General features: G+C 49.0%; 2 protein-coding genes across 5 annotated transcripts; both read left to right on the top strand.

The window, feature by feature from the left end:
* Window positions 1-101: 101 nt before the first annotated feature.
* Window positions 102-11,743, top strand: Tbc1d10b (TBC1 domain family member 10B). Its single transcript, XM_028775169.1, has 9 exons — window positions 102-1,009; window positions 4,297-4,396; window positions 4,638-4,745; window positions 4,844-4,950; window positions 9,041-9,155; window positions 9,280-9,345; window positions 9,535-9,724; window positions 10,030-10,184; window positions 10,267-11,743. Exons 1-9 carry the CDS (start codon window positions 102-104, stop codon window positions 10,906-10,908), a joined length of 2,391 nt encoding a protein of 796 aa, XP_028631002.1. The 3' UTR covers window positions 10,909-11,743.
* A 1,748-nt stretch (window positions 11,744-13,491) lies between these two features.
* Cd2bp2 (CD2 cytoplasmic tail binding protein 2) lies at window positions 13,492-16,181 on the top strand. 4 transcript variants are annotated; one of them, XM_028775156.1, is made up of 7 exons: window positions 13,492-13,583; window positions 14,068-14,168; window positions 14,371-14,506; window positions 14,628-14,785; window positions 14,888-15,323; window positions 15,402-15,508; window positions 15,584-15,700. In XM_028775156.1, exons 2-7 carry the CDS (start codon window positions 14,091-14,093, stop codon window positions 15,692-15,694), a joined length of 1,026 nt encoding a protein of 341 aa, XP_028630989.1. In that variant the 5' UTR covers window positions 13,492-13,583; window positions 14,068-14,090; the 3' UTR covers window positions 15,695-15,700. The 4 variants fall into 4 exon arrangements, with proteins under 4 accessions (XP_028630989.1, XP_028630990.1, XP_028630992.1 ...); XM_028775157.1 differs by having other exon boundaries at window positions 13,508-13,597; window positions 15,584-16,181; XM_028775159.1 differs by having other exon boundaries at window positions 13,508-13,597; window positions 15,408-15,508.
* Window positions 16,182-25,337: the final 9,156 nt, after the last annotated feature.

Below are 25,337 nucleotides of genomic sequence, written 5' to 3'. Positions count from 1 at the left end.
TTCGCCCTCTCTGCAGCCCGGGCGGGCTGCTCCGGGCAGCCTGAGGGGCGGCGCCTTCTGCGGCCTCCCCGGCGGGGGGATGTGAGGGGCGGCCCGCAGCTATGGAGACGGGCCCGGCGCCCCTTGTGGCCCCGCCGCGCCGTCACGGCGCCCCCGCTGCCCCTTCGCCCCCGCCCCGGGGTTCCCGGGCCGGGCCGGTCGTAGTGCTGACACCAGGACCGCCAGTGACTACAGCCACTTCGGCCCCCGTAGACCTGGTGGCCCCCGGGGAGGCTCGGCCCGCCTGGGTCCCAGGATCGTCACAGACCTCGGCCTCGACACCCACGACGGCTTCGGGCAGCACGGTGGTGGTGCTAACCCTGGAGGCCTCAGCCGAAGCCGCGAAGACGCAAGAGTTCCCGGTACCAGCGGCAGAGGCAGGAGCCGAGACGTCGGTGGCCTTGGCTTTGGGGACAGACACTCCAAAGACGGAAGAGGCTCGAGCCTCGCCTGTCCCAGGACCAGGGACCCCCACTCGGACCCCTTCCAGAACGGCTCCTGGAGCCCTGACTGCCAAACCTCCGCTTGCCCCCAAGCCGGGAACCACAGTGGCTTCAGGAGTGACTGCACGGGGTGGAGCAGGACAGGTGGCAGGTGGACATGGAGCTGCTACATCAGCATCAGCAGGGCCAGAGCCTGAGGACCCCTCAGGGCCTGTCACAGGCCCTCCCGGGATGTGCGAGGCTCCGGCTCCGGTGGCTGTGGTGACGGTGACCCCAGCTCCGGAGCCTGTTGAAAACTTTCAAGACCTGGGCTCCACGTCCAGTCTAGGACCTGGCATCTCTGGGCCTCGGGGGCAGGCCCCGGACACCCTGAGCTACTTGGACTCCGTGAGCCTCATGTCCGGGACCTTGGAGTCCTTGCCGGATGATGTGAGCTCCTTGGGTTCAGACTCGGAGATAAACGGACTGGCCCTGCGCAAGACGGACAAGTATGGTTTCCTTGGGGGCAGCCAGTACTCAGGCAGCCTGTGAGTACACAGTGGGCACCCCGTGGGGGGCTGCCTGTGGACGCGGAAGTGGGGCGGGGGAGGTGATGCACCTGGCCAGCCCTGACCCAGGGAAGTCATTAGCAGGAGCTGCTGTACCCAGAGCATCCTGGGTTTCCGTGACTTCAGAGTTGAGAATCAAGGCAGTCATTTCGGTTTAAGCCTAGACCTTGTGCAGGCCCGTGTCCTTGAGCTAGAGGTGTTTCTGTTTCTGTGCCTCAGTTTCCTCTATAAAGAGAGGGATTGAATGACATGATAGCTACTAAGCAGCTAAGATACCAGCTGCTGGGTATGAAACTATTAACTAAAAAGGCAGGACATTCTGGAAAGTTGGTTGGGCCAGGGTTCTGGTAGAAATCTTAGGTCTCTGAGGGCAAGAGGAATGCAGGCACCTTCAGAATAGCAGTAGGGGTATCAGTGGGCAGGAGGCAGAATGGTGGGGTGAGGAAGTCTGTTTGATGGAGGAGAGAACCTGAAGGCCGGGCTTTTGTGAGAGGGCAGTTTTGTATTTTCATTGAAGGGAAAGGGTGGGGGTGGCCTCTTCCCCTTTTCCTCACCTCCCCTGCTCTAGTGGAGCTTTCCTAGTTCCTTCCAGGGAGGGGCCTGAGTCACTCCTCAGGTAGGGGTGTGTGTGATTGGCCTGACTTCTTCCTTCCCTCTCTCTGGATCCCGACCATTGGTCCTGTGCTCCCTTAGCCTGCTTTCTAGTCTGTAACCTGGTTAGCTCAGCCTGGAGCGTGGCCTGAGGACACTGCAGCCAGGCTCTGTACTGAGTACTGACTGAAGTACTACTTTCAAGGCACTCATCTGAAGTTTCAGTGTAATTGGTTGGGTTTAGCCTAGCGATGAGAGGGTTCTGTGACCACCTGGATGTGAGAATTCTCCCGACGAGGATCTGAGTCAGGAAGATGGGGTGGGAGAGTAAGACAGGCAGGGTTTGTAAGCTAACACAACTCAGAAAACTTGATTGGGCACCAACAATTCAGTCTGAACTCTAACTGAAGTTTGACCCTGGTCCTTTCTCCTGCACTTCTTTCACCTCATAAGAAACAAAACTATAGCAGGCAGTGGTGGCGCACGCCTTTAATCCCAGCACTTGGGAGGCAGAGGCAGGCGGATTTCTGAGTTCGAGGCCAGCCTGATCTACAGAGTGAGTTCCAGGACAGCCAGGACTAGACAGAGAAACCCTGTCTCGAAAAACAAAAACAAAAAAAAAACAAAAGAAAAACAAAACAAAAAGAAACAAAACTAGAGTTGCCTCCCTCATATAACATGGATCTGTGTGATTGTGTGATTAGGGAACTTTCCTCCATAATAGTTTGTCCAGAGGAACTTGGTTTAAACTCGGTTTTAGAAATATTACTCCTGTGTCAAGCACTCTGTTGGGTGCTATTTTTCTGCTTTATAACTTTGACACTTCAGAATCTATCTTCCATGCCAGAGGAATTAACTCTGAGGCAAGGCTGATTGTAACATACTACTAGCACAAACACTTTTTTCCCCTTCAGGGTAAAGTCCAAGCTCTTTTGCCAGCATACTGGCTCCTCATTGCCTAGCTATGCTAGCCTCTTTGGTCTTAGCACCAGTCTGTTAGACTGTGTATTAAATTAGTAGTGGGTTATTCAGGCCTGTTCACCTGCCAGGAATGTTCTTCCCCTTCTTTGCCTCTAGTTTCTCTTCACTCCTTTTGGTATACTTCTGATGTCTTTTTTTCCAGAAAGCCTTCCCTGATACCTTCTGTCCTTGTAGTAATGACTCTGTGTGAATCTTTTGCCATCACATCTCTCATGTCATAGTGGACGTTCCTCCCCTTTCTGTTTGTTTTAAGATTTAACGGTGTTTTGCCTGCACTCATGTGTGTGCACTATGTGCATATAGTGCCAGGGAGGCTAGAAGAGAGCTTCAGATCCTTTGGACCTGGAATTACAGACCATTGTTAGCTGCCTCTTGGGTGCTGGGAGCTGAGCCCTGGTTCTCTACAAGAGCATCCAGTGTTCTTAGAGCTGAGCCATCTCTCCTGCCCTTCCCTTCCTTTGTAAGCTGTAATGTTCCTTGGGACAGAAAAAGTACTGTAACCTTTCCAGCCCTGAGAGTGTAGAACTGAGGTTACTGTAATAAGAGATGATGTCTCTGTTTAAGGAGTTTCTAGCACAGAATAAACGAACATTTGTTGCGCCCCTATTTAACAGTGTTTTTGTGTATTTTTCTTACTTATAGCTGTAGGTAGTGACATCCCATTTATAGCTGAGGAAGAGACTCAGGTTACTCACATGTCAAAACTTTGTAGCTCCTAAGGGACAGAACTGGGCTTTGAGCTTAGCCTGGAATTTTTGTTTTGTTTTGTTTTTGTTTTTGTTTTTCGAGACAGGGTTTCTCTGTGTAGCCCGGGCTGTCCTGGAACTCACTCTGTAGACCAGGCTGGCCTCACACTCAGAAATCTGCCTGCCTCTGCCTCCCAAGTGCAGGGATTAAAGGTGTGCGCCACCATTGCCTGGCAGTCTGGAATTTTTAAACCCACAATCTTTTCTTGCATTCCGTTCTCCTGTAACTAGCTCTTGTAAGTAACCAACCATCTTCAGACAGATGGAGGACCTTAGGCATGAAGCTGACAGAATAGCATCAGGGCAGAAAACGTCATTTGCTTGGGAATCTGGGGAGGTTGCGAAGAGGAGGAGGAGAGAAAGTCACAGATGGTCCAAGCAATCTCATGTCTCATAGGATAAAATGACACAACCAAGGTCATTCATATGAGCTCCTGCTACAGGCTGTTTACAGGTTCCTTCAGGTATATATTGTTACTCTCCCAACGGTACAAATGAGGAAATTGAGGCTTAGAAAAATTAAGTGACTTGTTCAAGGTCATATGAATAAATGGTAAAACTAGGACTTAGATCCAGATTTAATACAAAATGTGGCTTATAGTTAATTATTTTTTTGCAGTGCTGGGACTGAATTCAGAGCCCGTCACATGCAAAAGAAGTGCGGTACCACTGAAGTGCATCCTCAGCCACACTGTGCCTTTTCAGTATGACCAAAATTGGATGTGTCAGAAGTGGGATTTAAATTATCTATGGAGAGATTCAGTAGGGAAGGACGCCTTTAAAGTGTGCTGGAGTAGGCCTTGGAGGTCAAATGTTCAGACATTTTGATCTCACGCAATTTCTAGTTTCTCAGTTGAGCCTGAGGGAACTAGCTGGCTCAGTTTCCCCAGCAGCTTGGGGCTCTACACTACTGCCACTGACCTCTTCCATAAAACTCCAATTCTACAGAGAGAGCTCTATTCCTGTGGATGTGGCTCGGCAGCGGGAGCTCAAGTGGCTGGAGATGTTCAGTAACTGGGATAAGTGGCTGTCACGGCGTTTCCAGAAGGTTTGAGGGCTGCATAGTGGGCTGGGCACTGCGCAAGGGTGGGGAGTGCCCTCCTAGCACAGTGAGGATCAGTGGGACTTGGGCATTGGGAGGAGGAGCTTTAACCTGTAGCCAGGCCAGGTCTGACGTTGTCACATCTGGCATGTGGGAGGAATGTCTCTGGGAGCCTGATGGCTGGTGGGGAAAGCTTAGAGAATGTTTCAGGCCTGAAGCTGTCATCCTAGATACTACTCTGCCTTAGGTAAAGCTGCGCTGCCGGAAAGGAATCCCCTCCTCTCTCAGAGCCAAGGCTTGGCAGTACCTTTCTAATAGCAAGGAGCTCCTGGAGCAGAACCCGGGCAAGTTTGAGGTTTGTGCAACTCCAGGGTGTGGGGATATGTGGCACTGTCTCTGCAGGAGAAATCAGTTCTCTCCGATCCTGAGATAATCCCTGCTGTCCCACTGCAGGAGCTGGAACGGGCTCCTGGGGACCCCAAGTGGCTGGATGTGATTGAGAAGGACCTGCATCGCCAGTTCCCTTTCCATGAGATGTTTGCTGCTCGAGGAGGGCATGGGTAAGATCCTGAATGTGGGTCAGTTGAAGGTTCCAGGTAGATAGAAGGCTTGGGCAAACAATTCATGCCGCCCTCTAGGGCTCTTAGAAGAGTGATTGTTAATGAGTTGAATGTCAAGCAGTGTTAAGAGAAGTGTCTGGTGAGGGAGTTTCTAATTTGGGCCTTCATATAGGCACATCAAGGACTAATTGAGGTTGTATTTGTACAGGGTTTTAACAGCTAGTTGGGGCTGGGGCAAGGTAGAGTTTTCCTTCCTGGGAGGTTGTATAAGCAGTGTCTGGACAGTGGGTTTTTATAGAGCTCAATCTGGAAAGAAGTTCAGGCTAGATCACCAAGAGCCAAGGCACTAGTATTTTTATTCTGTAGGTTAGGCTTCCTTCAGTTGAAATATGTGAACCACTCCTCCTAGTATGTAAGGTGATCTTAGGTGGTTATACGGACTTTCGTTGTTGTGTTGGAGCTTATACGTAACATGTTAGGCAAGTGTTCCTCTACTCAACTAGTCCTCAGCCCTAGATGAGCATTTTTCTATCTTTATGAAATATATATATATATATATATATATATATATTTGTTTTCTTTATGTAATATAACAATATGTATATATTTTTTTCTTTGAGATAGGGTCTGACTAGGTAGACCATACTGGCTTCAAATTCAGATCTATCTCTGCCTCCCAAATGCTAGGATTAAAGGCTATGCCACCACAGCCATAGCCAGCTAATTTATTTATTTATTGTTTTTATGAGTGACCTTGAACTTGCTAGGTTGCCTGAGGTGTCTTGAACTCAGTCTGCTGCAGCCTCTCAAGTGTTAGAATTATAGATATGTACTATGTATAGCTTAAATAAACATTTTAATCAATATGTTCATCTTTCAACAAACAGTTATTGAGTGCATACTTCTCCTAGGTACTATTTAGTCACAGATGAGAGCCATGAACCAAAACCTAGACGCTGTCTTCCTGTGGGAATAGACGGTCCTTGATGGGGGAGAGTTTGTGAGATATGTGAAGTAGTGGTCAGCACTAATGAGGGTTTAGACAGTAAAGAGAACAGAGAGTGTGTGGGGACAGGATTCAAGAACACAAAGTATAAGAGACTTGCTACCAATAAAGACCAGAGGACTGGAGGAAATGTAGGTTTGGGTTATGTCGAAAATTTTAGAGTCAGGCATGGTAGCTCATTCCTATAGTCTCAGGTTCTTAGGTGGACTTTGGTAGGGGGGCTGTGGATCAGATTAGCCCTTAGGAAGTTGTGGCAGGAGGATTGTCAGAGTTTAAGGCCAACCAGCGTGACATACATCTTGAGTTCCAGAACAATTTGGTTAGAGTATGACTCTGTCTATACTAGGTGGGGTTGCAAACTGGACATCCAGGGGATGTAGGCAGGTTGGGTACCCAGTATATTATAAGTCTGGATTTCAGGAAAGAAGAGAGTTTGTTTGTTTGTGATAGTGTTCCTTTGTGTAGCTCTGGCTGTTCTGGAACTCATACTGTAGACCAGGCTGGCCTGCAACTTGGAGATCCACTGCCTCTGCTGGGATTAAAAGTGTGTACCACCGCTGCCGGGCTCGGGAAAGAAGTTTAAATTGTTGATAAACTGGAAATTGGAAGTGTGCTTATGGAGGGATTAGCCTCACTCATTGAACAAGATCACTACCAAGCAGCAAGTATAGGTACAAAAGGAAGATGTGACCTGGTGTGGTAATACATATCTTTCAATCCCAGCACTGGGGAGGCAGAAAGCAGGTGGATCCTTGTGAGTTCTAGGCTAATCTGTTGTAACAACAAAGTGAATCTTAGGCCAGCCGGGTATTCGTAGTGAGACCTGTCTCAAAAAAATAAGGAAGATAGGTATGGTAGGCAAGCAAGGCTTGAGCCCTGAAGTACTGATGTTGTAGGACTGAAAAAAAATCTATAAAGGACATTAGGACAAGAAGCTATAGAGGTAGAGGGAAAGTCTGACTTCAGAAGCAGAGTGAAGAAGAGCCTCCAGGATCAGCTTCAGGAGACAGTTTGGGGTGAGTAAGTCACATCTGAGAATTAGCGTGGACGCACCACTAGGTACATCATTAGGGACATGTATTTGAGACATCCTTCCAGTATAACTCAGCTGGCCTCAGAGTTCAAGAAATCTTCCTGCCTCAGCCTGTCTAGTCCTGGCGTTAAAAGTGTGAGCCACCATGTATCTCATTAGTGACTTAATCAGAGCGGTTTTGTGGGGGCATATGGAAATGCCTGCTAAGAGTGTAGGAGGAATGACATGGAAGACAGTAAGTGTAGTTTCTAGAGCAACTTGGCTGACAAGGGAAGAAACTTTGTTCTTTGGAGGAGAGAGTGGGATTAAGGGACACTGTTTTAAACAGAATGAGGACCAGTGGGGTGGCTCAGTGGATAAAAGTACTTGATTGCCAAGCTTGAGAACCTCAGTAAGAAAAAGAAAAGAAGAAATGGCAAGTCTGGAAATGCAGCTCAATGGTACCATGCTTGTCTAGCATGTACAAGGTCCTGGGGTGGAGCCTAGCACTGCAAAAGAAATAAAAATTTAAAATGCTGATTTTTAGTATGCTGATGGGAATGATTTAGTAGACAAGAGAAAAACTGCTCAAGCAGAAAAGGTGGCATGCTCATAGCAGAAAGGAAGGCTGGGGTCCAATCATAGGCAGAAGGGTGGATATGATAGAAGCTACATTTTTGCACACCTGGTGCCCAAGGATGTCAGAAGAGGTGTGGGGTCATCTGGCACTGGAGTTTCAGATGGTTGAGAGCCACCATGTGTGTGAATGCTGGGAACTGAACTCAAGTCCTCTGCAAGAGCAACAGGTGCTCTTAACTGGTGAACCATCTCTCCAGCTCTAGTACTTTGTGTTAGTTTGGTATGGATTACTTTTATTATGTATTAGATAAAATAATCAGCATCATCAGACATGTTACCTCATTAGGACTTTTGCAAAGTAAATAGCAGAGTAAGCACTCGGAGATAGTGATGTAGCTCATTCAGTAGTGTCTGTCCAGCATGCAGGAAGCAGAGTTTGATTTCCAGCATGACAGAAAGCCAAGTGTGATGGTGTGTGCCTTTAATCCTGTTACTGGAGAGATAGAGGCAGGAGGATCAGATTCAAGGTCACTTTTGGGTGTGGAGGTTGGAATCCAGCAAGCCCTGCATGAAACTCCATCTCAGGAATTTTTAAATAACAGTCAAGTAGTTGCAGATATAAATGGTCACATCTGAATGAGTGGGTTTGGGGTGCAGATATAAGTGGTCACATCTGAGTGAGTGAATCTGGGGTGCAGATGTAAGTGGTCACATCTGAGTGAGTGGATCTGGGGTGCAGATATAAGTGGTCACATCTAAGTGAGTGGATGTGGGGGGTGCTAGTATAAGCAGTATTAGCAGTGTGACTGCAGGCAGGGAGATCGGGAGGCCAAGAGATAGAGGTCAGAAGTGGAAGTAGCTGTGGTTGGGGAGAAGAGATTAGAGAATTGAGTTCAGGATATAGTATGCCTCAGACTTGACAGCTACCCTCTGGGAACGCAGAAAACTGTTTTTGAGTAGATGGAAACATCAGATATGATGCAACTCAACAAGGAAAAAGAGTAGGGCGAGGGCACAGATTTGGCTCGATGTAGAGATAAGAGAAAGATGAGGTACAGCTGGCTTCCTGGGCTTCACCAAGAACCAGGACCAGTGGACATTCTGTGAGGTCTGATGAAATTCAGTGAAACAGATAATAGTTCAAGATTGCCTGCTCTGGAGGATAAAAACACTTAGTTCCAGAGGAGGGCCAGTGCTGTGGAGTAGACAGGTTCTTGATGAAAATGACCATGATGGCTTTGCGGCTGGTTACAGGTAAAAGAGGAAATGGGTAGAAAGTCTATGGTATATGCAGCTAAGGGTGAAAGGCCAGGACATAGAATGCATCAAGTGTTGAGGCTCTAGTAGACTAGAAGGAAGTGTTGAGGCTAGGAAGGTGGATGGCTATGTGATAGTAAAGCTCTTGAGATGAGCTTGGACTTGATGATGTAAGGGAGTGCTGGTCCAGGGTTAGGGGCAGCTTTGATGATTGCCATCTTCTGTACTCCCCTTAGGCAACAGGACCTGTACCGAATCCTGAAGGCCTATACCATCTACAGGCCTGACGAGGGCTACTGTCAGGCCCAGGCCCCAGTGGCTGCTGTGTTGCTCATGCACATGCCTGCTGAGGTCAGCATAAGTGGACCTGTTTGGGGTGGGGGTGAGAGGATCTAGACATACCATGGTGAAGGGAGAGCTGCGGACTTCCTGCTTCTCAGGCCCCATCCCTGTCTCTTGTTCTTGCCCTTCTTAGCAAGCGTTTTGGTGCCTGGTACAGATCTGCGACAAGTACCTCCCAGGTTACTACAGCGCAGGGCTGGTGAGTGTCTGGAAGCTGGGTGCAAAGGGGCTGTGACTTTCTCCAAGGCTGCCTTAGGTCCTTGCCGTGCCTCATTTGTCCTTCGTCTCTCTACCACTGAGGTTAAGACAGCCTCATAGGTTTGATTGTACCCTGAGGGGACCATATCCAACCAGACCCACTTCTTATGGCTCTTCCCACCACCTCTAGGAGGCCATTCAGTTGGATGGAGAAATCTTTTTTGCACTCCTGCGCCGGGCTTCTCCGCTGGCACATCGTCACCTTCGGCGGCAGCGCATTGACCCTGTGCTCTACATGACAGAGTGGTTCATGTGCATCTTTGCCCGCACCCTCCCCTGGGCTTCAGTGCTGCGTGTCTGGGACATGTTTTTCTGTGAAGGTATTTTAGTGGCTGACCAGGTTGAGGGGGGAGGCTAGGATTTGTCACTTTACTGGTAGCCCATAGACAAAAGTTTTGTTGGGCCTAGGCTTCATAATAAACAAGTCTATAGGATGGAAAAACAGGACCCATCTTGGTTTAGCCACCAACTTAGAGTCTGCTTACTCTCTAAGAAATCTACAACCCATAGCAACTCTCTTTACCTGTAAGGCTGGCAATAAACAGCAACGGGGCTGTCTGGCCTTCATAAGACAGGTTGAGATCCTGGACCTGATCTCTCTTTGCATTCCTCTCTGACCCTGTAGGCGTTAAGATCATTTTCCGAGTGGCTCTGGTTTTACTGCGACACACACTGGGCTCTGTGGAAAAGCTGCGCTCGTGTCAAGGCATGTATGAGACCATGGAGCAGCTTCGGAGCCTGCCCCAGCAGTGTATGCAGGAGGACTTCCTGGTGCATGAGGTAAGCCGGGGACCTGCACAGCCTGCCTGCTGCAGCCCACTCTCACACAGGCCTATACTCTGGCTCCCATGTCTCTATCTAGGTGACCAACCTCCCAGTGACAGAAGCATTGATTGAGCGGGAGAATGCAGCCCAACTCAAGAAGTGGCGAGAAACTAGGGGAGAGCTGCAGTATCGGCCCTCACGGCGACTACACGGCTCCCGAGCCATCCATGAGGAACGCAGGCGCCAGCAGCCACCCCTGGGCCCTTCCTCTAGCCTCCTCAGCCTCCCTAGTCTCAAGAGCAGAGGCTCCCGGGCAGTTGGAGGGGCTCCTTCCCCACCACCTCCTGTCCGCAGAGCTAGTGCTGGGCCTGTCCCTGGGGCTGTCATCATTGCTGAGGGACTGCATCCATCCCTCCCTTCACCTACCGGCAACAGCACCCCACTAGGCACCAGCAAGGAGATCAAGCGACAGGAGAAAGAGCGGCAGAAACAGGAGAAAGAGCGAGAGAAGGAGCGGCAGAGACAGGAGAAGGAGCGGGAAAAGCAGGAGAAGGAGCGGCAGAAGTGGGAAAAAGAGCAAGAGAAGGAACAGCAGAAGCAGGAAAAGGAGCGGCAGAAGCTGGAGAAGAAGGGCCAAGGCCGGAAACTTTCCTTGCGTCGAAAGGCAGATGGGCCCCCAGCACCCCATGATGGTGGGGACAGGTCAGCAGCTGAGGCCCGGCAGGATGCTTACTTTTGACCTCTCATTGGGTCTGGATGGCATGGCCCTCCTCCTTTCCCCTCAGCCAAGAGCAGCCCTGGCAGGGGTGTTCTCCCAGCTCCATTAGCAGGCTTTCTTTTTCTAAGGAAAGTGGCCTGATTTCCCTGACTCCTTGCCAGCTGCTGATCCCTCCATGGCCAGGACAGCCACAGTGCATGGGACAGCTACATTACCTAGGGTAACAGTGACCAAGTCTGGAGACTCTTTTGTCCAGTTAGGCTCAGCTTGGGTCTCTGTCACTCCTATGAAGTCCTTCTGGGGTACTGTCTTAATTTGCCTTTTGTCACCACAGTGACTCTTGGCAATGGCAGTTAGCAGTTGCAGATTCTTACACTCTGGTGGCTTCCCTTAGATGGTGGAGCTAGGTTCCTTTTCCTTTCTTGGGGCCCTACCTGTCACCCCACTGTCCTTCTGGGGGCCAAGGCTGTTTTCTCTCCTGGATATCCTTGTGTTGTAATTATGTACAGAAGGTCAGGTTGGCCTGGGGTGGGTGCTCTGTCCTTTCCCCTTTCCACAGCTTCTACACTCCAGTTTATTTAAGAGGATATGCTAGGAAGTGTCCTCCGTCTCCTTCCCACTCCTGTTCTGCTCTTCCCTGACTCACTTGCTTTGTATGCTCAGGCCTCTCTGCTGTAGTCAGAAAGCCTATCCATTTTGTTCCTTTCCAGTGTCAAGCCCCTCTCTGAATAAGGGTCTTCCCTTGAATCCAGGGGGTGGAGCCCAATGTTTACATTCTCTTCTGTCTTGGTCCCACCCCAGTGGCAGTTTTGTGGCGCTTTGAGGAACCGGAAAAAGAACCTGCTGTTATATCTGGGTCTGTCTCCTGCCTTGTTATTTGAAGAGGGCTATAGAGTAAGGGGAGGGAGTCAAGAAGAAAGTCTGACTCTCCATAGGTTCAGTCTGCTGATCTGGGCAGGAACATCTAGACCGTTGGTTCTCAGCCTTCCTAATGAAATGCTGTGACCCTTTAATACAGTTCTTAATGTTGTGGTAACTCCAACCATAAAATTATTTTCATTATTACTTAATAACAGTTTACTACTGCTATGAATCATAATGTAAGTTTCTGTGTTTTCTGATAATCTTAGGCAACACCTGTCAATAGTATTCAACCCCCAAAAGGAGTCACAGACACCCTTGCTCCATCTCTCATCAGTACACAGTGGGCCAGCTCCTCAGCTTTGCCTGGGATCTGCTGCCTCCAGTCACTGGCCTCCTGGGACCCTCTGCATGGCTTGCAGGACTGGGATCTCCTTTCCAACACCACACACAGTCAGCTCCCTGGAAGCTGAAGGAGGGGCTGAGAGTGCCTGCAAATCCACCATCTTTAGATTGGGCTGGGTTCTTGGTCAGCAGCTTGGTGCAGTTCCTGGTACTAGGCTTCTAGGGTGGACTATTTGCCTTTGGTTCATCCCAGCAGGTGCACACAACGTAACTGCCCAGCTTTTTTCTGTGGCTAGCTTTTTGCCACACCCCCTCTACTCTGGGTCAGGATGATAAAGGCGTGGATTTCTGTGTCCATAAAGCAGAGCTCCACTTGGCAGTTCTTCAGCGGGTCGAGGATCAAGGTGTGTGGTCTCCAGAAGAGAAAATTCCCTCCAGATAAACCAGCAGTGCTGAGAGCTGGTGATTTTTCTGGGTCCTGTCTGTACCAAGATGCTCTCCTGGTGTAGGACTTGTGTTCTGTACTCAAGAAGAAACGAAGGTTATACTTTCAATGAAGTTTCATAGTAATTCAAAATGGGAGAACACCCTGGAGGAGGAAGGTGTAGTCTATCTGGCCGCCCTCTTCCAGCGGTAGTAGGATCACCTGAGCTATCTAGACCGAGGGTGGGGGCGGAGTGGAGGTGTTCAGGTTTGAGTTGTCCCCAGAGCTCCAGATCTAAGCCTCACTATTCAGGAAGATCTCACCTGATCCCGCCTCTGCAGTTTGCTAAGGGGTGGGGTACGCTTCCTCTTGTAACTGACTCAACAGCTTTTCGGGGCCTACCTGAGAGCAGGGCACCGATGCCGGTGCCTCCTCCTGTGATGGTTGTCCCACTACAGAAGCTAAGAATTAAGGGTTCTAAAAGGGCTTTGTTTGATTCAGGGAAAAAAAGCAAGATTTAAAAAAAAAAAATAGACGGTCTCATGTTGTAGTCCAGACTGGCGTCAATCTCGCGACAATTCCCGTTTCAATTTCCCGAATGTTGGGATTCCGTTAAGCTCGGAAACCCGAGTTTCTACTGAATGAATGCCATTAGTTGTACAGAACCCTATCCATAAATGCAAACTGAAACCCAAAGCCCCTGCTCGGCCTGTGTCTCTCCATCCAGGCCTTGAGAACCTCTTAGAGCAAGCAGGACGCCACGTCCTCACCGTAGCCTCCATTGTAGAGGAATAATAAAACATTTCCCGCCATCCTCACGTCCGGTGAGGCAAGTACGGAGTTACGTGAGTCTTTGTAGGTCTTACGTCACTTCCTGCGGCGAGTCCGCTTTGGCTAAAGGTATACATCCGCCCCTTCTGCCAGTCTTTTGGATAGAAGTGAAGCCACTTCCGGGCCCTATGGCCGCCTTCACAGTCTTTTTCCGGGTGATGGAGGCGGGTGCCCCGGATGTAATACCGGCGAAAGCATCTTTCTTTTTCTTCCCCGTCCGACCCTGGGTGCCTAGGTGAGCACCGGCGGGTAAGATTGAATGCCTGTGGGTTTGCTTCGCCTCTAGTTTGTACGCCGAGTTGGATAAGGCCGAGCAGGTCGCTATGTGGAATTTGGGATTCGAGGCTACTAGGGCACCAGCTCTTGGGTCCAACCGGCCTCTGAGGGCACTCCGGTGGGAGAGGTGGTTGAGCTCCGTAGCTCTGAACTGATAGGGGAGTGATGACGTAGGGGGAACCTGGCTTTTTTTTTTAGCCCTTTAGGTGGGAGTACCCACAGGGTCCACGCGGGGGCGGAGAGCCTTCACATAGCCTCCCTTCAGGGCCTCTGAATTGCCAAACCAATTCCGGACGTCGTTCCGGCTAGTTGATCTTTCAGATGGTTTAGTGATCCGTCCTCTCTCACATTTACCAGGAAAAATGTTTGTGGAGCCTGTACGTTCTCACGGGCCTCTCTCCTTACCTAATCTCCTCACTTGATGACTCTTTTCCGAGGTCCAGCTGGAGGAAATCTACTGCCAATCATGCCAAAGAGGAAAGTAACTTTTCAGGGTGTTGGAGATGAGGATGATGAAGATGAACTCAGTGTTCCCAAAAAGAAGGTGAGATGGCCAGATTCTTAAGTTCTGTGGAGGACTGGGGAAGGAGAGGGAGAAGTCTGATAGGAAAGCCGGGAAGCCAAGGAAGGGTTAGCTTTTCCAGGTGCACTGGGTTTGGAACGATTCCAGTTTGTGTACAGATCCTGGAATATTTGGGAAACTAGCCAGTAGTCTGCGTTTCTCATTTGCTTCGCCCTCCTCACAGCTGGTGGACCCTGTGGCTGGAGCAGGTGGTCCTGGGAGCCGATTCAAAGGCAAACACTCTTTAGACAGTGATGAAGAGGACGATGAGGAGGAGGGGTCCAGCAAATATGATATCCTGGCCTCAGAGGATGTAGAAGGTGAGCTATTTCCAAAGCATTAGCTGTGTTGGAGAGACAAGTCAATTAAGTATGGAGCTGGGAGGTGTGTTGTTTGGTTTTTTGCCAGTCTAGCATGCCCCACCCCCTGTCTTTGGTGCAGGTCAGGAAGCAGCTACTCTCCCTAGTGAGGGGGGTGTGAGGATCACACCCTTCAACCTCCAGGAAGAGATGGAGGAAGGCCACTTTGATGCTGATGGCAACTACTTCCTGAACCAGGATGCACAGATCCGAGACAGCTGGCTGGACAACATTGACTGGGTGTGGCCCAGGAACTGTCCTGGCTGAGGCCTGGGAATGCTGGTGCTGGGCCTGGGCCCTGGTGGAAATTTGTAAGAAATGATAATTATCTTTCCTTTATAGGTGAGGATCAAGGAACGGCCACCTGATAAGCACCAGGTCTCAGACTCAGAGGAGGAAGGCAGCCTGGGTCAGACTCCGATGAGTGCCCAGGCACTCCTGGAGGGACTTCTGGAGTTGTTATTGCCAAGAGAGACAGTGGCTGGGGCACTTAGGAGGCTGGGGGCCCGAGGAGGAGGCAAAGGCAACAGCAAGGGGACTGGACGGCCCAATTCCCCCCAGCGTCTAGACCGGCTGTCTGGGTTAGCTGATCAAATGGTGGCTCGAGGCAACCTTGGTGTTTACCAGGAAACAAGGGAACGGTTGGCTATGCGACTGAAGGGTTTGGGGTGTCGGACCCAGGGATCCCATGACCCCACACCTCCACCTTCCCTCGACATGTTTGCTGAGGAAGTAGCAGAGGGGGAACTGGAAACTCCAACCCCTACCCATGGAGAAGGTAAGTTTGGAGGGCACGGGAGGGGCAGTGTGGGCAGGAGACTGGGTGCTTGAGGCCCAAGCATCTTGATTGTTTCAGAAGCAGAGTCTGCAGGAGATGGTCTGATGGAAGTGATGTGGGAATATAAATGGGAGAACACGGGGGATGCTGAGCTGTACGGCCCCTTTACCAGTGCCCAGATGCAGGTAAGCCCCTTCCTGCTGTGGCTGTCCAGCCCAGCTCCTGTCATTTTGCCTCAGTTTTGTCCTCTGTCCTTACAGACCTGGGCGAGTGAAGGTTACTTCCCGGATGGTGTCTATTGCCGGAAGCTGGACCCTCCAGGCGGTCAGTTCTACAATTCCAAGCGCATTGATTTTGATCTCTACACGTGAGCCCACTAAGGGCCCAGTGTGGCCGCCCCTTCTTTCTTGGACTTGGCAGAGGAGGCCCCAGCTGCCCTGGGTAGTGAGGATATTGGAGGCTACTCCAAAGCTGTTGTCTCTTTCCTAATAAAAGCCTTGACTGTGTTGATGGCCAAGAGCCAGGGCTTCTCCGTAGCTCCTTTTGGCTTCACCTGGTAGGTCCTTGAGTGTTTCCTCCCTAGAGACGTCCTCACATGCTTCTCTCTGCTCTCTTAACCACCTCAGTTTTTGGAGGCAGAGGTAGGGCCCATAAGGTGTCCTGTGACTTTCCTACTTAGACTTCTACTTGTGTGAAATTCTCTCCTGTCACTCTTATCTCCAGTCCCCCTTCCAAGTCCCTGTTCGGCTGAGCTTTGGCTTTTAGTTCCTCAAATTCTCTGTCCTGGCAGCTCCCTTGTAGCTGGGACATTGGGAAGACTTTGAAATCCTATTGGATTAAACATGGATTCTCTTCTTCTCCCTAGTCTGGTTTTTCTGCCCCTCACAACCCTGCAGTCGTTTCTGTAGCTCTTAGGTGAAGTATAAACTTGGTAGCACTTCAGTGTTTCTTGGACCACCATGTGACAGAGGGGCAAAAGGCAGTGACTTAATAGAGAGCTCACAGTTAGAGAGCTGGCCCATGGAGCTAATTCCCCTGACCTTTCTAGCCATAAAGCTTTTTCTTGCTTGACCTTTTAGGCATTGTAGTATAAATTTCCTGGGCTCCCGCATCTTGGGCATAGGGCTCGTGCCTTGAGGAAACAGCTCTGGTCTGGTCCTCTTCTAGGAATCCCGAGTGCAGTAGAGGGCTGTGGGAGGCTGACAGGGACTAACAGTTTTCACCCCACCAGTGCTGCTCTGTGCTCACTTCATCTGTCTATAAGAGGCACCCCAAGAGCTACAGGCTAGCTAGTGGGATCCATGCTAAGAACTTGGAAAGTAGGGGCTCAGCTCAAGCTTGGTTACGGGTATTTGCTGCAGAGACCTCCAAGAAGTCTTAACAAGGGCTGGAGAGATGGCTCAATGGTTAGGAGCACTGACTGCCCTTCCAGAGGTCCTGAGTTCAATTCCCAGCACCCACATGGTGGCTCACAACCATCTGTAATGGGGTCTGATGCCCTCTTCTGGTGTGTCTGAAGACAGCTACAGTGTACACATATACATATAATAAAATAATTCTTTAAAAAAAAAAAAAAAAAAAAAAAAAGAAGTCTTAACAATTAGACCTGTTACTGCCGTCCTAGATGACACTTTCTTTGACTTCAAGACGCCCATTAGTGGTAAGACATCTGACTTAGAGTGTCACTAAGACAGTGAGAACCCTCCAGGTAATTTACCAGTAAGGTAGTACTGGTAAAAGAGGAACTGGCTTTCCGAGATACAGTAGTGAAAACCTGGTGTCTTGGGATGAGTAAAATCCAGTCTCTTGGCCTGAGTGATTGTTCACAAGTGTTTGGTGAGATAGACACCGAGGTGTCCTCCAGGTTCCTCAGACTTGACTGATCTAAAGCTGATTTCTTCCCTCATTGGTTTCTGAGTGCACTTCTGTGATAACACCAAGGAGGGCCCAGAATATTGATCCCTGAAGAAATTTTTTGAAAATTTTTTCACTACGAAGGCCTGGCTGGCCTGAAACTCACCTGAGGTCTGTCTCCCAAGTGTTGAGACTAACCATGATGCTGAGCAAAATTGAAAAATTTTGAGACTGGGAGATTACTTTTGATTATTGGGACCATTGTAATCATCGGGTCCTTCTGCTGGAAAAGGAACTGATTCCTAACGAGAGCACAGGACTCTGAGAGCTGGAAGAGGCATATGAGTCAGGGTCCAGGTGGCCTGGAGAGACAGACAGGAAGGCAGAAGACAGGTTCTTCCCAGACAAGTGCAGCCCCATGGTGGCCGCCCAGTGACACTCACTTTGGACCTGTACCCGCTAGAATTGTAAGATAATAAATTTGTGTCAAGCTACTTAAATTGTGGTCATTTAACAAAGCACCGATAGAAAGTGAAGACACGCCCACCTACTCTCTGGAGAGCCACAGCAACTTTTAGAAGCACTGTTAGGGCTTCACCATCGCCTTCCTGTGGTCTCACATCCAAGCACTAACCTGGCCCAACCCTGCTTATGTTGGCGATTGGGTATATTCTGGGTGTACGACCATGGAATTTCTAAGCACAAAGCCAGTAATTGTTTGGATGGGTTTTTGTTGTTATGAAATAGGGTCTCTCTTAGACCCTTAGACCTTGCGCTGGAATTGATTATGTAGACCAGGCTGGTCTTGAACTTACAGAGATCCATCTGCCTCCCAAGTGCTAGGCAAACAGCCTTCCTCTCCACTCCCTCTCCAATAATAAAACTACAATGTTAATTCTTTAAAAGGGGGTGGGGCAGATGGGCTGGAGGGATGGCTCAACGGTTAAGAGCACTGGCTGCTCTTCCAGAGGTCCTGAGTTCAATTCCCAGCAACCACATGGTGGTTCACAACCATCTATAATGGGATCTGATGCTCTCTTCTGTCATGCAGGCATACATGCAAATAGAACACTCATATACATAAATAAATCTTTAAAAGTGGGGATGGGATGGAGAAGTGCCAGAGCAGTTAAAAGGGCCCAGGCTTGATTCTCGGCACTTACACAAGGGCTCACAATCTAACTCCAGGGGAATCTGCTACCTTCTAGCTTCAGGCACTAGGCATCCAGGTGGTTCAAACAATATAAAGGCAAAGCACCCATACACATTTAAAAATTGTTTTTAATGAGTTTCACATTAGTTGACTAGTCCTTATTCTCCAGCTCTAGTGACCTCTGCTGATGTCCTGTCTCTGGGTGTTTTGGATTAAATGGAAACCATACAATGTGATCTCTTCTGTCTGGCTTCTTAAACCTAACAGTATTTTTAGGGTTTATGGCTTAGGATGTCACTACTTTTTTTTTTTTTTTTAATAGGATCTCTGTGTAGCCCAGACTGGCCTAGATAGAGCTTCTGTGTTCCGGCTGGCCTTGGATTCAGAGATCTGCCAACTTCTACCTCCAGAGTTCAGAGATCAAAGGCATGCGCCGCTGCGACAGCCCAAATACCTCCTTCTTTGTTGTTGCTTACTTACGTTCATTTATTCCCTCCCAGCACCTCGTATCCAGCCTTACCTCCCATTCACCCTAAGTTGAGTGGTTCTTTTTCCCCATTGAGTCCACTTGGTGTTGTGGGAGTTCTGTGGAACCTAGGGTTTGCATCTGCTGGACAAGTACTCCAGCACTGAGGAATAGCCCAATTCAGTTTACGGTTTTGCTTTGTGTGTGGTTGTGGTAGGGGGAGGGTTTGGGAGAATTCTAGCAAGGCCTTGCATCAGACAGCCCCCAGTGAGCTACATCCCTAACCTTTAAAGGTAAAAAAAAAAAAATTGCACACGTCATGTTTTACATATGGGGGGGGTTGTCAGTTATCTCCTGTGTGTGTGGATTCTGGGGATTGGTCTCAGGTGGGCAGGCTTGACAGCGCAGCCGAACCATTTCCCTGCGCCTCCCTCTCTCTGTCCCCCCCCCTCTCTCTTTTTTTGGTTTTTCGAGACAGGGTTTCTCGGTATAGCCCTGGCTGTTCTGGAACTCACTCTGTAGACCAGGCTGGCCTCGAACTCAGAAATCTGCCTGCCTCTGCCTCCCAAGTGCTGGGATTAAAGGCATGCGCCACCACTGCCCGGCTTCCCTACCCCTTTCTTAAACATCTATTTCTTGGAAATTTCTGTAAATTTCTCAATCTGACCTTGAACGAGTCCTCCTATCCCAATCCCTTGGCTGCTAAGGTTATGAGGTATGCCACCATGCCCAGCTGCTATTTGGGAAGGTCTTCTGTTGTCTGACTCTAGTCCTGCTGCCTTTTTATTTTTTACTTTTGACTTCACCATGTATCAGCCCCGACACTCCCTCATTTTCCTGCTGTGAGCCTGTAGTGCGGCTAAACATCATGGTGCAGACAACTGAGAAAGCAGTTCACCACGGGAGCCCTCCTTTCAGCTGTCAGGAAAGACCAATCACTAGATACTTAGTGGGGCTTCCTGGGTGCCCACTCCCTGCTTGTTAGCTGGGTGGTTGTTTCTTCCACTGAGTCTATACCACAGACATGTGACCCAGCACCTAAACTACCTTCCCCATGGTGTTCTCCACTAGTTAGCCTTAGAGGCAGAGTGCTGAAGACAGCGGAAGTGAGCCAGCTTTTCCCTGTCCTGGGGACAGGGGCAGCCCTCTCCTCAAGGAGACTGAAGAGCGAGGATGCCATGGTTCGGTGGCTCATGCCTATATTCCTGGCAGGAGCATCAGAAATTCAAGGACGTCAACTGAAGCTCTTTGGGGCTGTTTAGATGATGGATACAGATGTCTGAACCTAGAGTTCAGAGGGCACTGGAGGTAGTCTTAGTGAATGTTTTCCTTGCTGTGATAAGATGCGGCCTAAGCCAGGTGCTGGAGGCACCCACCTTTGATCTCTGAGTCAAGGCCAGCCTCGTCTATGGCGTGAGATCCAGGATAGCCAAAAATATACAGAGAAACACTGTCTCAGCCAAAACAACAACAACAAAAAACAACAGAAAACCATCATGACCAAAAGCATCATGGGAAGGAAAGAGTTTTTAGTTCATTGTTAAGCTAGCCCAAGCCAGCCGACAGAAACTGAAGCAAAGGCCATAGAAGAATGCCGTTTACTGGCCTGCTCGGCTTGCTGTCTGACGTTACCCAGGGGTGGGATGGTCTGCACTCAGCCCTGCCCATAGTCAAGTGCACTGCAGACCTGCCTACAGGCAAATCTACAGAGATGTTGATCAAGAGTCCCTTTTCCCAAATGACTTTACATAAAATTAACAACAGCCATTCTTACCCTGGAGTAAACTTGTATCATGGGCAAACTCACAAAAAGGCCTTAAGGTCAAAGCTGTAGGTGATACCACATTGAATACAGCTGTCTGTTTTCTAAGAGGTAACAGGAGCCAAGTATGGAGGGAGTCTGGACCCTCTGGGTGAAGTCCAGGGTGTTGGGTTCTGCCCTGGGCATCTGGGGGACTCATGGGGACAAGGAGTAGAGTGATGTCCAAACGCTGCGAAAATAAACCAAATGGGGTGTAGCGGGGGCCCCCTGTGATTCCAGCGCTTCAGGAAAGGAGTTACATAGTCCCCAGATCAAACAACAGCCAGGTGTGGTGGCAGGTGCTTGTAATCTCAGCACTTTGGTGGCAGAAGCAGGAGGATCAGGAATTCACATCATCCTTAGGTTACCTAGCAAGTTTAAGGATAGCTTGGGCTATGTGAGGTCTGTCTTAACCCCTCAAACAACAAAAACCCAACTAAGCAAAAACTAATGGTTTAATTCCGCAAGGATGTCTGACTCGCACACCATTCCTTCCCACATGAAGAGGCCTTAGCCCCACAGCATTCATCTGCTGGTTTTGGTTTGTTTGTGTATGTGTGTATGTAGGAGGTTGTTTGTCTTTTAAGATTTTACCTGTTTTCATGTTTGCTTGCGTGTATGTGCACTGTGTATGTAGTGTCAGCCCGTGGAGGTCAGAAGAGGGTGTTGGAGCCCTGGAAACTTGGGTTACAGATGTGAGCCATCTGTGAGTGGGCAGTGAACCTGGGGCCTCCGCAAGAGAATCGAGTGTTCTTTACTGCTGAGCGATCTCTCAGGTCCTTTTTTTCTTGTTTTGAGACAACAACGTGGCCTCAAACTTTCCACCCTCACATTTCCTTTTAAGTACTAGTATCTTTAGATGTATGACAGTGTCTGATTCCATCTGATGTCTAGATGAGCCATTTTGCTTTGCAGCTGATCCCAGGTTGCAGGCTGTGGCTGTCTACATGAAGTCAGAACCAAGCAGAATGTCTTGAAATGCTACTGAGACCTGATGAATGTCTCAGGTCTGATTTATAGGTAGGTGTGTGCAAGATGGGAGGTGTTGATGCTCTGGGGAGTATGAGGTCACTTCTGAGCTCCCTCTGGAGGCCAGGCTGCCCTTGGTCCTTTTTGGGCTCAAGGCTATGGTGTTAAGCAGGGGTTTCAGCAACCCCAGGCCACCACCAGTACTTTGGGGCCCTATATACAGTCTAGCTACACTCAGCTAATTGCAGCCACTGCAGGCCGCTCCCTAGCAGGTCTGTTCTTCAGAGGCTTGTCTGGCCTAGACCATCTCTAAGGTAAGACTCCAGCTGTCATACTGCAGGTGCTGGGGATGTAGAAGCTAGCAGCCTGTGGGATGCTACTGGGGATGCCTTGAGCAGTTTGTTTTCCTGTTCTGATGCCATCAGTCTTGCTCTGGCTTTCCTGTTCCCACCCTCACCTCTGCCGGCCTCTGCCTCAGAGTTCGCAGTGGCTTCGGGCTCTCCAGCTCCAGTGCCTTGCTCTGAGCACATTTATCTCTGCCATGCCATGCTTGTCAAGGACCTGAGTTCTCACTCAGTCTGCACTGTCCTTGTTCGGAGTCTCAACCCGCGGTTTACAAGGAGCATGAGGCTGTCTGGGATTGGGCCTCCTACCTACATTAGTCCCAACTCTTTTTTTTTTTTTTTTTTTTTTTGGTTTTTCGAGACAAGGTTTCTCTGTGTAGCCCGGGCTGTCCTGGAACTCACTCTGTAGACCAGGCTGGCCTTGAGCTCAGAAATCCACCTGCCTCTGCCTCCCAAGTGCTGGGATTAAAGGCATACGCCACCACTGCCCGGCCCAACTCTTTAATACCTAATTTCCCCATTTTGTGCTGAGGAAGCAGATGAGACTCAGAACGCTGAGGTGACGCCACAGGCCGGTGCTCCCCAGCCTGGGAGTCTTAAAAGAGCTTAACCAGCCTGCCTGTCCCTCAAGTTTAGTCAGGAGATTCAGTGAGTTTCTTTATATTTTTGCCCATTTTCCAACAATTGTAGTTGGGACTGGTGACATGCTTATAATCCTGGCACTCAAACTGATGCAAGAAGAGGCTCATGAGGTCAAGTCTGGACTGGGGCGCACTATGAGTTTGAGACTGTCTTGTGGTACGTAGCATGGCCCTGTCTCAAATTAACTATAATTTTTAGAATTAGGTTATCTTCCTCTTACTGAGATATGAGAGACATTTCTATATTCCAGACACAATCATGGTCAGATGTAACTGTCAAGTGTTCTCAGGCAGTAACTTCTCTTTCCTCTCTCCGGCTTCTTTTCTGAGACAAGATTATGTCTCCTAGACTGGCCTCCAACTTGCATTCCTCCTATGTTCATCTTCAAATACTAAGATTACAGGCATGTACGATTACACTCAGTTTCCATGGTACTGGGTATTGAACTCGGGGCTTTATGAATGCTAGGAAAACATTTTACCAACTGAAACACATCTCCAGCCCCTCTCCTCTTAAAAGATTTATTTATTTATTTATTTATTTATTTATTTATTTATTTATTATATATAAATAAGTACACTGTAGCTGTCTTCAGACACATGAAAAGAGGGCTTTGGGCCGGGCGGTGGTGGCACACGCCTTTAATCCCAGCACTTGGGAGGCAGAGGCAGGCGGATTTCTGAGTTCGAGGCCAGCCTGGTCTACAGAGTGAGTTCCAGGACAGCCAGGGCTACACAGAGAAACCCTGTCTTGAAAAAAAAACAAAAAAAAAAAAAAAAAAGAAAAGAAAAGAGGGCTTTGGACTCCATTACAGATGGTTGTGAGCCACTATATGGTTGGTGGGAATTGAGCTCAGGACCTCTGAAAGAGAAGTCAGTGTTCTTAACTGCTGAGCCATCTCTCTAGCCCTCCTATCTATCTATCTATCTATCTATCTATCTATCTATCTATTTATTTATTTATTTATTTTGGTTTTTCGAGACAGGGTTTCTCTGTGTATCTCTGGCTGTCCTGGAACTCACTCTGTAGACCAAGCTGGCCTCGAACTCAGAAATCCACCTACCTCTGCCTCCCAAGTGCTGGGATTAAAGGCATGCGATACCACCACCAGGTTTCCTTTTTACTTTTTAACTTTATTTTTTATTTTAGTTTTTTGAGACAGGGTCTCCTGTGTAGTCCTTGCTTTCCTGGAATTTGCTTTAAGATCAGACTGGCCTCGAACCTCCCAGAGATCTGCCTGGTTCTGGAGTGCTGGAATTAAAGGCATGTACCACTACCACCCTGCAATTTCTTTTCAGTTTTAAAAATCAGTATCTCCTGTTTTGTTTTGTGTCTGTCCCTCTCAGCCCGTCCTGACTTTCTCCCAGGGCTTCAGTATGCTGAGGCAACAGGTAAGCGATGCCTGCAGCCCTTCCAGTTTATACGGTCACATGGCGGTTAACGATGGAGGTGTCAGTTGGCTTGGGAGTCGGTGTGATGGTTAAGAGCACTGGCTGATCTGACAGAGGGCCTGAGTTCCTGTACTCACATGGAGGTCTACAGCATCTGTAACTTTGGCTCTGGGCACATGTGACCTGGCCTCCCCAGGCAGCAGGCATATATGTGGAACACAGACATACACTACAGACAAAGCACCCATACACATAAAGTAAAATGCAAAAAAAAAAAAAAAAAGAGTGAGGGGGGTACCATCTGAGGAACAAGTTACTAGGTGATTGCTTTTTCTTTTTTGTACAATTGTGCCAACATCGTAGAGTGTTACTGCACAGACCTAACTAGTGTCTAACCTGTCCCACGCCCGCCAGTTGGATCCTGTGCTGCAGCCCTGTACTTGTAAATGGCTTGGACGAGTGTAAGGATGTGCGAATATTTATCCCTAAACATAGAACAGGGCCAGTAAAGAGGCCAGGCAAGCTACCAGGGAAGCATGAGTGATCTCCAGGACACGATCAGGACACTTGGAGATGAAGCCCACTCTTCAGGTTGTATCTCTCCACAGGTGAACACACCCTTTGCATGGGCAGACCCAGACAAGCTGGAGGGACCCAGACAAGCTGGTGACAAGACAGTTTCAGTCACAGTCACTCCCCTGTGTTTTTTTTTTCTTTCCATTTTTTTGGAGACATGTTTTTTCTGTGTAGCCCTGGCTGTCCTGGAACTTGCCCTGTAGATTAGGCTGTCCTCAAACTCAGAGATCCACCTACCTCTACCTCTTTTTTTTTTTTTTTTGGCTTTTTCGAGACAGGGTTTCTCTGTGTAGTTCTGGTTGTCCTGGAACTCACTCTGTAGACCAGGCTGGCCTCAAACTCAGAAATCCGCCTATCTCTGCCTCCCAAGTGCTGGGATTAAAGGCGTGCGCCACCACTGCCCGGCCTACCTCTACCTCTTAAGTGATTAAAGGCCTGCAAAACCATGCCTGACATTTGTTACTGTTTTGGGTGGTTGGGTGTTTGTTTATTTGTTTGTTTGTTTTTGAGACAAGGTTTCCACTACCCTTGGTTGGCCTGGAACTTGCTGTGTAGACCAGGCTGGCCTCCAACTCACAGATTCACCTGCCTCCTTTTGAGTGCTGAGATTAAAGGTGTCAGTCACCATGCTTGACCTGTCAAGTCTATTGCTGTTTTAAACTATACTCTTCCGTGTTCAGCCCTGTTCCCAAGTTGTATCCTCAGTCAGTGGCTGCAGAGATGGACTTGGAAGGATCCTTGGGTTTTCCACTGACATCTCTGAAGTTCTCTGTGGAGGTCAGCAGGGGGCTCCATTCTCTGTGAATACTCATGCGGTG

The sequence above is a fragment of the Grammomys surdaster genome, unplaced genomic scaffold (assembly GCF_004785775.1).
Source record: "Grammomys surdaster isolate TR1022 unplaced genomic scaffold, NIH_TR_1.0 253, whole genome shotgun sequence".
NCBI lineage: Eukaryota > Metazoa > Chordata > Mammalia > Rodentia > Muridae > Grammomys > Grammomys surdaster.
This window is presented reverse-complemented; position numbering and strand designations above follow the sequence as displayed.

What these genes read in the sequence shown, in the direction of transcription:
- Cd2bp2 (XM_028775157.1), top strand. Translation starts at nt 14,091, where the DNA reads ATGCCAAAGAGGAAAGTAACTTTTCAGGGTGTTGGAGATGAGGATGAT. An exon ending in GGCCTCAGAGGATGTAGAAG is followed by an intron (nt 14,507 to 14,627) that starts GTGAGCTATTTC and finishes TCTTTGGTGCAG; the next exon opens with GTCAGGAAGCAGCTACTCTC. An exon ending in TTACCAGTGCCCAGATGCAG is followed by an intron (nt 15,509 to 15,583) that starts GTAAGCCCCTTC and finishes CTGTCCTTACAG; the next exon opens with ACCTGGGCGAGTGAAGGTTA.
- Tbc1d10b (XM_028775169.1), top strand. Translation starts at nt 102, where the DNA reads ATGGAGACGGGCCCGGCGCCCCTTGTGGCCCCGCCGCGCCGTCACGGC. An exon ending in TGTCACGGCGTTTCCAGAAG is followed by an intron (nt 4,397 to 4,637) that starts GTTTGAGGGCTG and finishes ACTCTGCCTTAG; the next exon opens with GTAAAGCTGCGCTGCCGGAA. An exon ending in GCTGCTCGAGGAGGGCATGG is followed by an intron (nt 4,951 to 9,040) that starts GTAAGATCCTGA and finishes TACTCCCCTTAG; the next exon opens with GCAACAGGACCTGTACCGAA.